This window comes from Danio rerio, chromosome 24 (genome assembly GCF_049306965.1).
Source record: "Danio rerio strain Tuebingen ecotype United States chromosome 24, GRCz12tu, whole genome shotgun sequence".
Classification (NCBI taxonomy): domain Eukaryota; kingdom Metazoa; phylum Chordata; class Actinopteri; order Cypriniformes; family Danionidae; genus Danio; species Danio rerio.
In genome coordinates this window covers 10752724-10767529 of record NC_133199.1, presented here as the reverse complement: position 1 = coordinate 10767529, position 14806 = coordinate 10752724, and the positions used below count along the sequence as shown (strand labels likewise).

At 35.2% G+C, this 14806-nt stretch overlaps 1 protein-coding gene across 3 annotated transcripts; it reads right to left on the bottom strand.

Moving 5' to 3' along the window:
- Nucleotides 1-818: 818 nt before the first annotated feature.
- On the bottom strand, nt 819-13267 carry si:ch211-69l10.4. 3 transcript variants are annotated; one of them, XR_012399720.1, is made up of 3 exons: nt 12839-13267; nt 5077-5657; nt 819-1570 (listed from the first exon to the last, which is right to left on the bottom strand). XR_012399720.1 is itself a non-coding variant. In XM_005162600.6 (2 exons), the coding sequence occupies exons 1-2, from the start codon at nt 13257-13259 to the stop codon at nt 5158-5160; spliced, it is 921 nt and encodes a 306-aa protein (XP_005162657.1). In that variant the 5' UTR covers nt 13260-13267; the 3' UTR covers nt 2247-5157. The 3 variants fall into 3 exon arrangements, 1 of the variants encoding a protein (XP_005162657.1); XR_012399719.1 differs by lacking the exon at nt 819-1570 and adding an exon at nt 4201-5005; XM_005162600.6 differs by lacking the exon at nt 819-1570 and having other exon boundaries at nt 2247-5657.
- Nucleotides 13268-14806: the final 1539 nt, after the last annotated feature.

The window sequence follows — 14806 nt, the reverse complement described above, 5'->3', positions numbered from 1 at the left end:
ATATATATATATATATATATATATATATATATATATATATATATATATATATATATATATATATATAGTTGAAGTCGAAGTATTAGCCCAGTTGAATTTTTATTTTTTTTTAAATATTTCCCAAATGACGTTTATCAGAGCAAGGAAATTTTCACAGTATTTCTGATAATATTTTTTTCTTCTGTAGAAAGTCTTTTTTGTTTTATTTCAGCTAGAATAAAAGCAGTTTTTAATTTTTTAAACACCATTTTAAGGTCAAAATTATTAGCACCTTTATACACCAACTTGCCTAATTACCTTATCCTGCATAGTTAACCTATAACCTAGTTAAGCCTTAAAATGTCAGCTTTTAAGCTGTATAGAATTGTCTTTAAAATATCTCGTAAAATATTATCATCATGGCAAAGATAATATAAATCATTAATTAGAAATTAGTTAATAAAACTATTATGTTTCTGCTGAAAAAAAAAACTTCTCTCTGTTAAACAGAAATTGGAGAAAAATAAACAGGAGGGGCTAATAACTCTGACTTCAACTGTATATGAAAAGATTGGTTGCTTCTTCAAGTGGAAATACAGACATTACTTTGATTTCATTGAGCGTAAAAACTAAAATATTGCTGTGAGACTCAGTCTAAAGAACTTTCGACTGCTTAACCAGCAACTTGTTCAAGCACTTGAATAGAAAGCAATCTAAGAAAATACTCATCACCAAGGAGGACACCGGCGCCCAAAAACACAATGACCCAACTCAGCCTACGTGTACGCTTGATGCAGAAGTATAGATCAGCCTTAAAGAAACAGGATAGTGACAGAAGTGAGGATCCAAATGCAGTTTATTTAGTAAATGATTATTTTTGAAGTCACAAGTAATTAGTCGGGACGGGCAGCAAAGCAACATGAACAATAAACAAAGCGAGGGTCAAAAACACAGCTTGTATTTCATTGCAGACAATAGAACAAACATTACTTAATATGTTACTGTGTAATTTTTATTTATTTATTTTTCAAGATAAACACATATTCCATTATTGGTTCTTGCAGGGCATTTTTTTTAAAAGTTGGAACAGTAAAGCATTTACCACTTTGTAATGTTGTCTTTCTTTCTCACAACACTTTAAGAGACTGAAGACATTGTTTTCCCACAAAAAAAAATACCTAAAATACTGATTCATCTGACCACAGTACACATTTCCACTGTGCCGACGACACAATTAACATAGGTGTCCATATTTACATTATACCTATCCCATATTTGTGGATGCAGCTACTTATTTTGGTACTTGACAAACGATTGTCAAAGTAGTCCTGAGCCCATGTGCTGATATCATTTACAGATGAATGTTGACTCTTGATGCAGTGCTGCCTGAGAGATCAGAGATCACAATAGTTCCCTTTAGACTAACGCCATTGTCCTTCAAGCACTGACATTTCTCCAGATTGATTGAATCTTTTTATTATGTAATGTTTCCTAGGGACGGGTTGCAGCTGAAAGAGCATCCGCTGTGTAAAACATGTGCTGGATAAGTTGGCGGTTCTTCTGCTGTGGCGACCCCAGTTTACTAAAGGGACTAAGCCAAAAAGAAAATGAATGAATGACTTATGAAATGCTATCTTATGCTGTTGAAGGTGAAATGTACAACTGTCTTCCTTTTTTTCCCTTGAGGAACATTGTTCTTAAACATTTCAATAACTTTCTTACGTATTTGTTGGCAAACTGGCGATCCTCAGCCCATTTTTGCTCCTAAAGGATTAGACCTTTCTTGGATGCCGCCTTTCTACCAAATCGTAATTGTAATCATCTGTTGACATCACCTGTTTCAAATCACATCACTATTTACACGATTACTATCTTCGTACTATCTACGATTACTAATTGCTCCTATCCCAAACTTCTAATACATGTTTGTTTGTTTTTTTAATGTTAATAAAAATAATCAGAAACACATTAAACAATGTTTGTTGTACTGTCTGCAATAAATTACAAGTCAAAGTAAATTTGGAAATCCCTTCTTTTTTATGTGCATTTTCCATACTCTCCCAACCTTTTCTGATTTGGGGTTGTAATATAAAAAAATCAATATTTTGGAATATAAATTGCATATATGTACATAAGTACAGTTGAAATCAATTTATTCTAGTTTTTTCTAATATATCCCAAATGATGTTTAACAGAGCAAGGACTTTTTCGCAGTATTTCCAATTTCTTTTCTTTCAGGGATTTTTTGCTTCTTATTTGTTTTGTTTCAGCTAGAATAAAAGCAGTTTTATAAAACATTTTAAGATAAATATTGTTATACCTTTTATTTTTATTCTTTCATTTTCTACAGAACAAACCACCTTTATACAATGACTTGCCTACTTACTCTAAATTGCCTAATTAATTAAGCCTTTAAAATGGACACTAGCATCTTGAAAAATATCTAGTACATTATGTGCTGTCATGATGGCAAAGATAAAATAAATCAGTTAGAAATTAATTATTAAAGCTATTATGCTTAGAAATGTGTTAAAAAAGTATTTCCGTTAAATAGAAATTGGGTGAAAATATACAGGCGTCTAATAACTCAAGAAGGCTAATAACTTCAGCTGTATACAGTTTTATGCAAAGGTTTGGGCACCCCTCTGTGGCTGCATAGTAATGTGCTCTTTCTTTATAAGAGAAGATTGGAGTGATATGCCATTCGGCTTTTACACTTTAAAGCCCAACAGTCCACTTTATCAAATGAAATGAGTGAAGTTATATGATTTGAAAAGAGTTTTGAACTTAGTGTTGAAGGTAATGAGTTAATTAAATACCTCTTTACTTTAACTTAAATGGAGCAAGTTCACAGTAGTCATATAGATTAGTTTCTGAACTTAAAATGGTTTGTTGCAATCGGTTTTCCTCAAATGGTTTGAGTTGCCTTAGCTTATTGAGTTTTACAGTACTCAGTTGGTTTGAGTTCTGTTCATTTATTGGGTTTACTTTGCTCAAATTGCTTCATTTAATCAAATGGATGAAGTTCACCATACTCATTAGGAATGGATTTTGTACTTAAATGGTTTGTTGCAATCCGTTTCCTCAAATGGTTTGAGTTACCTTAACTTTTGGCGTTTTACAGTGTAGCGAAAGCTAGATATTATCATGTGTAGTAGTATCGAGATTTGTGAAATTAAATTAAACTGAATAATAGTCTGTGCAAAAGTTTGTCCACCCTCTCTTTTGTGTGAATTTGAAAATCCCTGAATGAATTTTGTATTACGTAACAAATGTTGTACTGCTGTGATTTATTAATTTGCTTATCTAACTTGATTTCTTTTTTAATCATGTAATTTGTTATAGGTCCCCTCCTTGACCCAGCAGTACAAGTTGTTGGAGAAACTGTTAAAGGACTCACACCTCAACCTCTGACTTCCAATGTTCTTAATGATTTCTCTGAACTGTGTTTGGTGGACTCGATTTGGTCCTGTGCTCAGAGGCTATGTGCTCTCCAACCAGTGCCCTAATGTCATCTCCAGAAATGAGGTAAAACTGATGCTCCCTGATGCTGATGCTCCTTTGTTCCCAAAACTCCCAATTGATGGTGATGCGTTTCCAAGGATCCTGCACTTTGTCCCACATTGCCATAAGTTCCTTCATTTGGAGTCTCACAGGAGTTGGCATCTTAAATAGAAGAGCAAACTGAGACCAGTCTGACTGTCTGTTGTGGATAGACATGCGCAGCCCAAGAGTCACAGCTAGCAGATTTCCTGAGGTTTGTCACGTGTGAGGGAAGACATCAGTCCTGGCACTGGCAAGGCGAATACTCATGGGTGCAAAGCAAACAAAGGCTATGAAAAGAGGCCTTGATAAGGAATCTGAGGTTCTTCTACGTTACTCAAATTTGTTTAATGCTAATGTGTTACCTTGTGGTTTTGTGGTACATCCAGATGCCCCTTACCTTGGAGCCAGTCCTGATGCCGGAGTTTATGATCCTAATTTAGATCCCTGTTTTGGCCTTGTTGAGGTGCAATGTCCAGATGTGCTTAGAGTTTTAGAAGCTAAGCATATTAAGTTTGTTAATGGACAGGCAACCCTGAAAAATCCTATAAATACTACTGGCAGGTTCAAGGTCAGCGTGGTATAACTGGACTCAGCTGGTATGACTTCATTACTGACACAAAAGAGGACATTACAGTGGAAAGAGTGTGGAGGACCAATGACATCATAACTCAGATAAGAGGGAACCTGGACCTTTATTATTTCTTTAAGTACATTAGGGGAGTAAGGGGAGGCAACAGGTCTCATTTGACATTGCACTGTGTAAATGTATAAAATGGTAATACTGCTTAAATAAGTCAGTCTGGAATTGGTTGTACATATGTTATTTATTCAATGTATTTTTTTCAAGATTTATATAATACATTTAAAAATATACATTTGTTGACATTTATACACGAGTATATGCATTATGCGTATATATGTATATCAGTTTGTATAGTTGTATATGTATGTACATGAAATATATATATATATATACATACATACATACATACATACATACATACACACAGTATTCAACATTTTACAAGAATGGATGTTGTTTAATAGTTTTAGAACAACTTTGATGAAAGGTTGTAATCCACTCAGCTGTGGACAATCATAAGCACTTGATCCTCTCAAAATTTGTTTATAAATAAACTTGACTTAATATCAAGCGGCCACTGAAAATTATTCATCAGGCAGCAGTTAGTCCACAGCTGGATAACTGTTCCAGACATGGTCAAGGTTACAGGGGTGTCGCAGATGCGAAGCTCTTTCACTCTTCTGATGGCTCTCTCAACAAGAATTTGAAGGCGTGCTATGGCTTGCGTTCTCTCAGCATCTTCTTTGCTGTACTGAGTTGCTGTTTGGAAAGATGGTATGATGAGTTTGGCCCCTCGCTCCACCAGAATGTTCTCAATGGTGAATCCTTTGTTAGCCATGCAAGCATCCCCTGGTTCCAACAGCTTGAGTGTGCCTGACTGTTTTGTCAACTCTTAATCTGAAATGGAACCAGTGAACGAACTGGAAACAAATGTGATGGTGGTGGTGTTTTTTATACGAGGAACTCACCTCAGACTGGAGTGTGAGGGAAGATGGATTCTGGCACCTTATCTCTATGCAGTCGATGATGACCTGCACCTCTGGACAGAACTACCTAAACTTCTCAGGCATTGTGGAATTCACTTGCTTTCTGCTCATCCATACTGGCAAAGATCCAAAGATCAGGTAAAGATAATTAGCCCAGGTTATGATGACACGACTTACTGTGGAGAGACTAATCTTGAAAATGTCTGCTAACATTTTCTCTTTAAGACCTGCAGAAACATGACAGCAGTATAGGAAAAACTCATCAATCAGTGGCAGGCTTCGCTGATGGCTTTGAGAAGCTTCCATTCCAGCTGTATGTCCCTTCTTCTGGGCCAGAGACCAATAGACCATCATGGACGCAGAGGGCTCAATTGCTTTCCAGAATGCTAGGAAGACTTTTTCAGATGGAAAACTTGTGTAAAAACGTATGTCTTCATCTGAAGCACAAAATCTCTGAAACTGTGACAGAGATTGGTTTATTTTCAGCTGCCCCAGCTCAGTTTCCAGTCTTCTGACTTCAGCTTCAAGTTCCTGTATACGTGCTGCTGCTGCATCCTGTGCACCTACATTCACAAAAATGAGTACATTAAAAATAGGGCAAAAAAAGAATCTAACTTGTCTGAAGTCTGACAAACGTGCAGAATTGACCCTTCGCTAAGCCACACACAAAAACCGCCCCACACCAATCATGGTTTAGCAACCTAGCAGGAGGCCTGTCAAGCTTTTGAGTGAGCAAAACAAGCCAAAGCGTTGTGCATATGAATTGTGCAAATCTGATACTTGGTTATCCTAAAAGTTTGGCTGGAGTGGTGACATTTTTTCCCCAAAGGGAGAAATGCCAGAATGGATCAAGCTCTGTGAGGGGCACTGAAGGAACGGAGTTAAGTTGGTCTGTTTTCGATATTTCTGGAACATTCAGTGATAGACTGCAATAACTCACACACCTCTTTTACCCTAAACAGATCTAAACTGTTTCCTAAAATAAATAAAAAAATACAAAAGCAGGTTATGTTTCACAGCTGTCTTTTTCTTTCTTTTTTTCTCGCTCGATATTATGAGCTGCGTTTAAGCATTCACAACAGTAGTATTAATACTAATAGCAATCGTAATCCCATCTGTTTCAAGCTGCAAATATTTGAAATTACATATCAAGAGAACAAAAACCGAGATATGATCACAATCTGAGCACTTATGATCAATATACTTGATCATACAATATATCCGAAGCTGTTTTTGAGTAATTTATAATCCTCGATGTCCATGTCAGAGCTACAATTCACTGATGTTTTCATCAGTCTTTTGGAGATTTAGTCATTGGTGACGACGTTATAGCGAGTTGGTGTCTGCTTTTATATTTGATGTCGGAATATTTGCTGGTAGGGAAAATTTATTTGTTCACTTCTGCTATGTATACTTTGATTTGATTTCAATTTACTTATTTTTTTCCACCTAACTACAAATTAGAATAGAAATGGATAAACAGCACACAAACATACTGATAGTTATGGGTATTGTACATTGTTATTTGTCAATGATGCTAATATTTGGCACAAATCCATCAATTTCCCCTTACTGGTTGTTCTTTGTATGAACGAACTATGTAGAAGCACTGTCCATGCTTGTTTCCTCGTCAGTTAGTAACGCTGTATCTCATTGCACAACAACTCGTCTATCAGCAGGGCTCGAAATTAAGCTCTTTTTCTAGGTAGCACCGGTGCTCCTGAATTCACAAATGTTTGCGCACCGAAGAAAAATGAGCACCGTTACTACTACACGTTTTATATTAACAGATTCTATTATAAATTAACACTCTAATCACATCTAACAAATAAAATAAAAATCTGCATGTGCTCACCGGCCCTGCACACACTGCTTGACGTGAATGTTCTCACTGTGCTGTTCTCACGGGCGGAGTCTGATATTGCAAAGATGATATGGACATATAACTTATTATTTGCATACGTCATCTTAATAGCAATAACAATCTTTTCATGAGCTGCAATATTAGTTTCATCTCAGTGAATTTATGCTCTTGAGGGATGGTGAATGGGGTGTCAGTCACACGACTCACAGCATTGTGACGATTAAATGAAGCATTAAATAACGTTAACACTGTTAACTAAAAACTCCATCCCACTGGCTTTACTGTGATTGGCTTTAGCCATTTTTATAGCCGACTTTAAACACAGGAAGCCCTTTATCTTTTCTTCAAAAAGTGTAAATGCTGGATTGACATTCAGCACATGATCACTAATCAGATGTGTCATTATTTGTAACTTTAGGTGGTTTCTAAAACTAAATCTGTCAGTGTTGTTTTTATTCTCTCGTATCCAGACCTTTACATTTTCACGGCTGTAGCTCCCTGTAATTAGAACTGAGTGATTAAAAGCTGATATTAACCAATCCATTCGCGTTCTGTTCTAGCGCAGTGGGCCAATAAGAAGAGCTTGAAGGCGGAGCAAGCATTGTGGGCTTTGTTTACTGCATCAAGTTGACATGTCAACTGTTTTAAATCATTCCTGAGCTCTGGATTTGGTGTTTTTAGGTGCAAAGATGCTTAATGTGTGAATGCCTCCTAAATTTACGCAAGTGGTGAACATTTTGCTGTGAAAACTGGTCGCACCACATCAATTTTATGCACTCGCACAAATGCTCCCAAATATATTTTGAGGTTGCATAGATAAAATTTCGGGTGCATATGCGCCAAAAACAGTCGCAATTTTGAGCCCTGTATCAGGTTTTTTGGCTAAGAAAAAAAAATCGTGGTTTAATTTGTTATTATTAGATTATTTTTAAAATTCACCTCTCCTGCTGTGCATACATATTGTAATAGACGTGCCAGGCACGAAAGCTTGACAAGCGTAGCAACAGTAACTAGGGAGGGCAAGGCTTAGCAAAGGGCTAATTGTGACATGCTATGCAGTATCGTAGATATATACATTGGCTGTTGCCTACCCTGATGTTGTCTATTAGAAGGAATGCGTCAAGAGCCGTATGCAGGGCCGGCACGTGGCATAGGCAGTATAGGCAAATGCTAAGGGCGCTGTACATCCAGGGGGCACCAGAAATGAGCGGGGGTAAGTTAATTTTGTTTTTAATATTCCTGACACACATTCAGTGATAGATGGCATAAACTCAAAAACCTCTTACCCTAAAAAGATCTAAAGTGTGTTTCCTACAAAAAGACAAAGCTGGTTATGTTTCACAGCTGTCTTTTTCTTTTTTTTCGCTCGATATTACGAGCACTGCTCTGTTTAGCCTGGCATATGCGTTTAGCCGGGAGAGCTGTGAGCGGAGCTCTCCGTAAGGGGCCGTCGGAAAAGTGCTTCTTTTTTTCGTTTTATTTTTTTTTTGCTCTATCCTGCTTGTTTTATTTTAAACACAACTAATTTTCTCTTAAATGAGCACAACAGTTACTAAAGTAGTCAAATGCTTCATTCATTCATTCATTATAGATCGGTGCATTCTTACATTAACACCTCTGTTATCAAACAAAACACAATGAGAGATTCATTTGCTGCTCTTCACTAAATAACTATAGTAATTTTAATCAATATGCTAATACAATTAAAAGTTAAATAGATTTTATAGCTTTATTTAATTTCTGTATAGGCCATTGATTTTAATAGGATAAACATTTTATTTTATTGTCAATATTTTCTATTGTTTGCTATGTATTCTATCATTTGAATCTATTTGTTGTCCCATATTTTAACACCCCAATGTTGATAGATATGACATAACATTGCTAATCATTAAATAGCTATAGAATACAATGTTAATGTTACAATACTAATGTTATGGAAGGGCATAGATGTTTTGGAAAATAGTAAAATTAATGTAACTACCCCATCATTCCTTCCTCAAGCAAATGTGTAAATATTAGATCTATTCAGCAATAATGTTAATTGCATTGGCATATTTATCTGACATTTTCCCAGCTTGTTGTAGTCGATCAAAAAGCTGTTTAGTTTCTTATGACTTTACACTAGCAGTGGAATTTACTGCAATGTGACGGGGCGCCACCTGAAATCTTGCCAAGGGCGCCAAATTGGTTAGGGCCGGGCCTGGCCATATGTATTTGTGTATTACCTCTTTGCCTGTTTAATTTGATCTAATTTGTGTTCTGAAACAGCCTCTCTTCTGCTTTCACTTCTCATTGTGACAGAGGGAGTGATTCGTTTGTGAATGAATCTGTCATGAATGACTCGTTCACTTATCTGACAATAATACAAGTTTCTGGCAACGCAGCGTCTTCTTGTCATATTTCTTTTACATTGTTTGCTTATTTTATTCAACAAAACTAGCATACGCATACAATTTAGTGTGAGTTGGTGCTCCTTTGCCTTATAGTGAATGCAGTAGGTGACAGTATTATCATTAATAACGTTAATTGTTGAGCACAAAAGTTCACAACATACAAAATTGCAAAAAACTAAATCTTACCTATGAAATGTTCTGCCTTTGTTTGCTCGTCATTACACCCGTACCCTGCGCTAAAGTTCAGCATCTTCACATTGACTTTGGTCTTGACTAGTAGGGCTGTGCAATTAATCGAAAATCCGATTTCGATTTTGGCCTCTAACGATTATGAAAAACTATAAATCGAGATAAACGATTATTCCATTATTTACCGCCCCCTTTCTAGTTCCAAACGTTTTGCTCTTAAAGGCGCGAACTAAACCGCATACTCCTGTGTGTGAAGCATGCGGTTTTGCTTCTCACAGTGTGCAGTGCGGGCTGCAGACGGTTGTGCTCATTCACACAGTGTGACGAGCAGAGCATCTAAAGTCATCTTAATGTGAGCGCTTTAATGGTCAAATAGGTGTCAAAATGCAGTTTAGTGATTATTCATATTAACCCTCATTTGTGTAATAAACAAACGAGTTGAGGATCAAAAGAAATGTGAAAGCGAAACCATTAAAGTGGCAGCGCGCAATTCCTACTCCCACCTGTTTCGATCATTATTAATTAAATAAGAAAAGGAGAAAATCCCTCGCTGCTCTTGACTGGACTTTTGTAGCTTAAGTGTTTTTCTTCCAGTGAAGATGCTTAAAGCACCGTTTGTTTCATATTTTTATTCAATTGTATTTATTTGTCTTTCCTTTTTCTTTGCAGGGAGGAAAATAACTGTATATATACAGTTCAAGTCAGAATTATTAGCTCTCCTGAATATTAGCAACCCATTTCTCCCAATTTCTGTTTAATGGAAAGAAGATTTTTTTCAACACATTTCCAATAGTTTTAATAACTCATTTCTAATAACTGATTTCTTTTATCTTTGCTTTGACAGCACATAATATTTGACTAAATATTTTTCAAAATACAACCATTCAAATTTTTTTCACCACATTTCCAATAACAACTCATTTCTAATGACTGATTTCTTTTATCTTTGCTTTGACAGCACATAATATTTGACTAGATATTTTTCAAAATACAAGCATTCAAAGGCTTAATTAGTGTAATTAGGCAGGTCATTGTATAACAGTAGTTTCTTCTGCAGACAATAAAAAATATATATTGCCTAAAGGGGCTAATAATATTCACCTTAAAATGGGTTTCAAAATATTTAAACATGCTTTTACTCTAGCCGAAATAAAACAAATATGACTTTCTCCAGAAGAAAAAAAAAATATTATAGGAAATACTGTTAAAATTCCTTGCTCTGTTAAACATCATTTGGGAAAAAAATTAAATAAAAAAAAAAAAAAAAAATATATATATATATATATATATATATATATATATATATATATATATATATATATATATATATATATATATATATCAGGGCTCGAAATTGCGACCATTTTGGTCGCATATGCGCCCGAAAATTAATCGATGCGACCTCATAATATATTTGGCCGCATTAGTGCGACCTGTTTTGATTTTTTTTTAAAAACGTGCTGAATCGCTCTTCCCTGCCGCTATATTGGTTCATATTAGCTGTCATTCACTCAAGGCTTTTCACTGTTAGATGACAGGGAGGGAGCTTTTATGTCCACGGGAAATGCAAACGGCTAAAGAGTGAAAACTTAAAGCACGCAGGTTTGCAAAGTGCAAACCCCACCTAAAGTTGAGGCGCAGATGAGAGCGATCATGACACGTCACGTGGTGAATATTGATCCGCCAGCTGAGATCAATAGAGTACGCGCTTCTTGGAGAAGGTGTCCGAATCTCCATGTGTTGCATTCACTGCGTGTTTAGCACAAATGTCCGCTAAAAGTCAAATCTAATACTGTATCATCGCCAAAGAAGCTCGCCTTTACTAAGTTTACACTGAAACTGCGTCTCATAACAAACAGCGGTATTGCGCCGATGCTCAACCTGCTCATAAATTGGGCCGGCTGACTCGCCTGCTTTTCCACAAACACAGAAAAATGAAGATCAGCTCAGACGGAACATTTAAATTGACACAAACTGAAACCAAAACTTTTAAAGAGTGATAGAAGTGAGACTTTACTTCCTTTCTTTTGCCTATTCTTTCTTGAGGTGTATATTATTATTTTTTATTTAGTTACTGATGACTGTTTTGCAGCTTTCAGCCTTGAATTTAATATTTTATTATAATCTTTTGTTTGTTTTGCAGCAGAAATATTTATTAAACTGACATGCATATATATGCTGTTTAGCAGTACAAAATAAATATTTCTTACTGCAATGCTTAATTTTTGTTTGATGCAAACTATACATTTATTTTTCATAAAGTAACAGACTTTTTATAGCAGATAACTTGCATTCAAGCACATTCAAGGCAGCATGATGATGACAAATGTAATTCATTGTTACTATTATTGTCATTTTCATCATCATTAATATTCTAGAATTATAATACATACACATTTTGGAATTATTGCACACAAATATCAATGTCATCTCAGCATTAGTTAGATGTCCTAATTGATGTTGTTTTAAAATACAATAAGTCCCTTAAAATACAATTTGCAGCGGTGCTCAATCATTTTTGGTGGGTGCTCCTAAATTTTTTCTGGTGCTCCTAAATTTTTTCTGGTGCTCCTAAATTTTTGAAGTTGGGAGCACCGGTGCTACCAAACAAAAAAGTTAATTTCGAGCCCTGTATATATATATATATATATATATATATATATATATATATATATATATATATATATATATATATATATATATTTATTTTTATTCTCAGAAGCGCTAATAATTTTGGCTTCAACAGTAATCGTTTTGAATAATCGTGATTACTATTATCACCAAAATAATCGTGATTATGATTTTTTCCAAAATCGAGCAGCCCTATTGACTAGTGCGGTTAAATGACACTTGACCTGGAAGCACTGTATAATTGTGGCAGCGCTATTGATGCATGCTCAGGGTCCGTATGCGATATCTAGTGTAACTATTTATTTATTTATTTATTGTCTAACGTTAATGTAAATATCTATGGTGCAGTAAAACAAAAGCTGACCTTATCCACAATCTATTGCAAAATTAGCAATAGTGTAAAATCTGTAAAAATGCAACTTACTATAGTAAACATTTAAGTTACTTTAACACACTTGTGTTAATCTGAATGTTGACTCCTTATTTATAGAAGCCTTTAAAATTAGACAATATACAGTATTTTTTTCCCTGAAACGTTAAATTATGTTTTGAATAAAATGGAAACTATGATTAGGTATGAAACATTTTTTTAGAAATACATTTTATTAAACATTAAAGGAAAATGTCCATCAAGAAATTCTTTTCAGGAATAAACATAAGTCACCTGGAAGAGGAGCGACTGCATAGTCGTGGTCTGCTCCAGCTTTTGGTGGTACTTCAGGAACGATGTCGCCGTTTTGAGAAGGGTCAAGTCCCCGTCGATCTACTCCTCCGTCGTACACCGTCAGTCGTGATGAATCTCCCCAGTTATTCCAGTGGAATCGGGATGGAACGGCCCCTTTTCTGAGGCGCTTTCGGCCTGTGGCGGCAGTGTAATCCGCCTCAATGAAGTGCCGGCTGCAAACATATGTGCTGCCTCTGAGGATGTTAAAAGTCAGAGACTCATCGCGTCGAATGACATGCACCCACTTCTTCCTGTCATATTTACAGCTGGGAAACGCGTGAAAACTCAGATATGGTTGACGACGCTTATTGCTAGAGCAATAAGGGACGCTACAGTGACACCTCGACGTTGCTTCAGCCATTGTTGTTTAGACCGGAAACCGCTTTACGCAACTAAAGGTTCTTCCGCATTCCAATCCCGCATGCGTGAAAACGGCCCGTTATGATAACTATCAGGTGTGGCCAAGTTTTGCATAATTAAAACAAAGAAAGGGTAAAGGGTATAATTTTAGTAGCTAAATCTGAAGGTTTATCAAGGTTAACATACGCTGTTCTCTCTTTAAATGTTGATTCAACCGGAAGAATAAAACTAATTTTATTTGGAAATCTGTACTCATGAATATTGTAGATAAAGGTGGCTTAAACTTTCTTGATTTCACAACTTTAAACCATACCTTTAAAATAAATTGTATAAAGAACTGTCTTAATAACCCATTGTCTATATGAAATCTGATCCCTAATGTATTTTTTTCCAAATTAGGTGGATTAAAAATTGTATTAATTATATTATAATATTATGAAAATCCTCATAAAATTGTCCCATTTTCATAGGCAAATGTTATTAGCTTGATCCCTCATATTTGAACCAAAGTCCCTTTGTATTCTATAGTCTTTGTTTAAACACAATTTTACACCTGATTCATACTGTATATCATTTGGAATAATAATAACATCTTGCATAAAACAAATCTCTATTCTTCAATAACTGCTTTAAAACTGATATAATTTTTGTGTCTCTACTTTTCAATGATAGGGGTTTACTTTGTAACTACTCTGACTTTTTAGTTAAGCTTTGAATTCCTATAAGCCCAACAGACTTTGCTATTTGTTGCTGATGCTATCCCACAAGGTGTTTTTATGCTTTTAAATTCATTTCCAATTACTTATCATTCAGTGGACCTTTAGAAAACATTTATTGGTAAATACGCGCCTTTCTTTATCTTAATCAAAATGTAATAAGAAAATAAGAGCCCTGTTTCAGGAAGATTCTGTTACTGTGCCTTATGTAATGTCATCTTGGAATGGTTTTGTGAATGATTTTTTTCTGGAAGAAAGTTTGGTCATTACTCCGCAAACTTTTTATAACAAACAAAATAAGAGAAGTTACCTTTTAACTGATTCATAGATGCTATCCAGACAAGTGTAATCTTAAAAGGCTTTAGAATGATATTAACACCAAGTGCTCTTTTTTTTTAGTGAATCCTGAAACTTCTGTTCATTTATTTTGGAATTGCTCTCATTCCATGACATTTTGGTGTGATGTTCTTGATTTTATAAAAGATTATGTGAAGGCAGATTTTTTATTTACATGTAAGAATGTTATCTTTGGTTTCCATGAATACAAAAAGCAAAATAATACTTATTTCATAAACCTTTTCTTTTTTTTTTTGTTGGCCAAATTTCATATTCACAAGAGCAAGTTTTGTAAGTGTAAACCTTATTTTTTCCTAAATTTAAAATTAAAATGTATTTTAAGTGTATTGAGGGATCAACAAACTTTAAAGCAATACGAACAAGGACTTTGATGAAGGACTTGGCACTTATCTTGGACTAAATGACTGAAAACCCCTGGATTGTTGTTGTTTGATTGATGGCATTTGTTGTTAATGTTTTTCAAGCATTCAATAAT

What these genes read in the sequence shown, in the direction of transcription:
- si:ch211-69l10.4 (XM_005162600.6), bottom strand. Translation starts at nt 13,259, where the DNA reads ATGGCTGAAGCAACGTCGAGGTGTCACTGTAGCGTCCCTTATTGCTCT. An exon ending in TGCAGTCGCTCCTCTTCCAG is followed by an intron (nt 5,658 to 12,838) that starts GTGACTTATGTT and finishes TTGTGAATGTAG; the next exon opens with GTGCACAGGATGCAGCAGCA.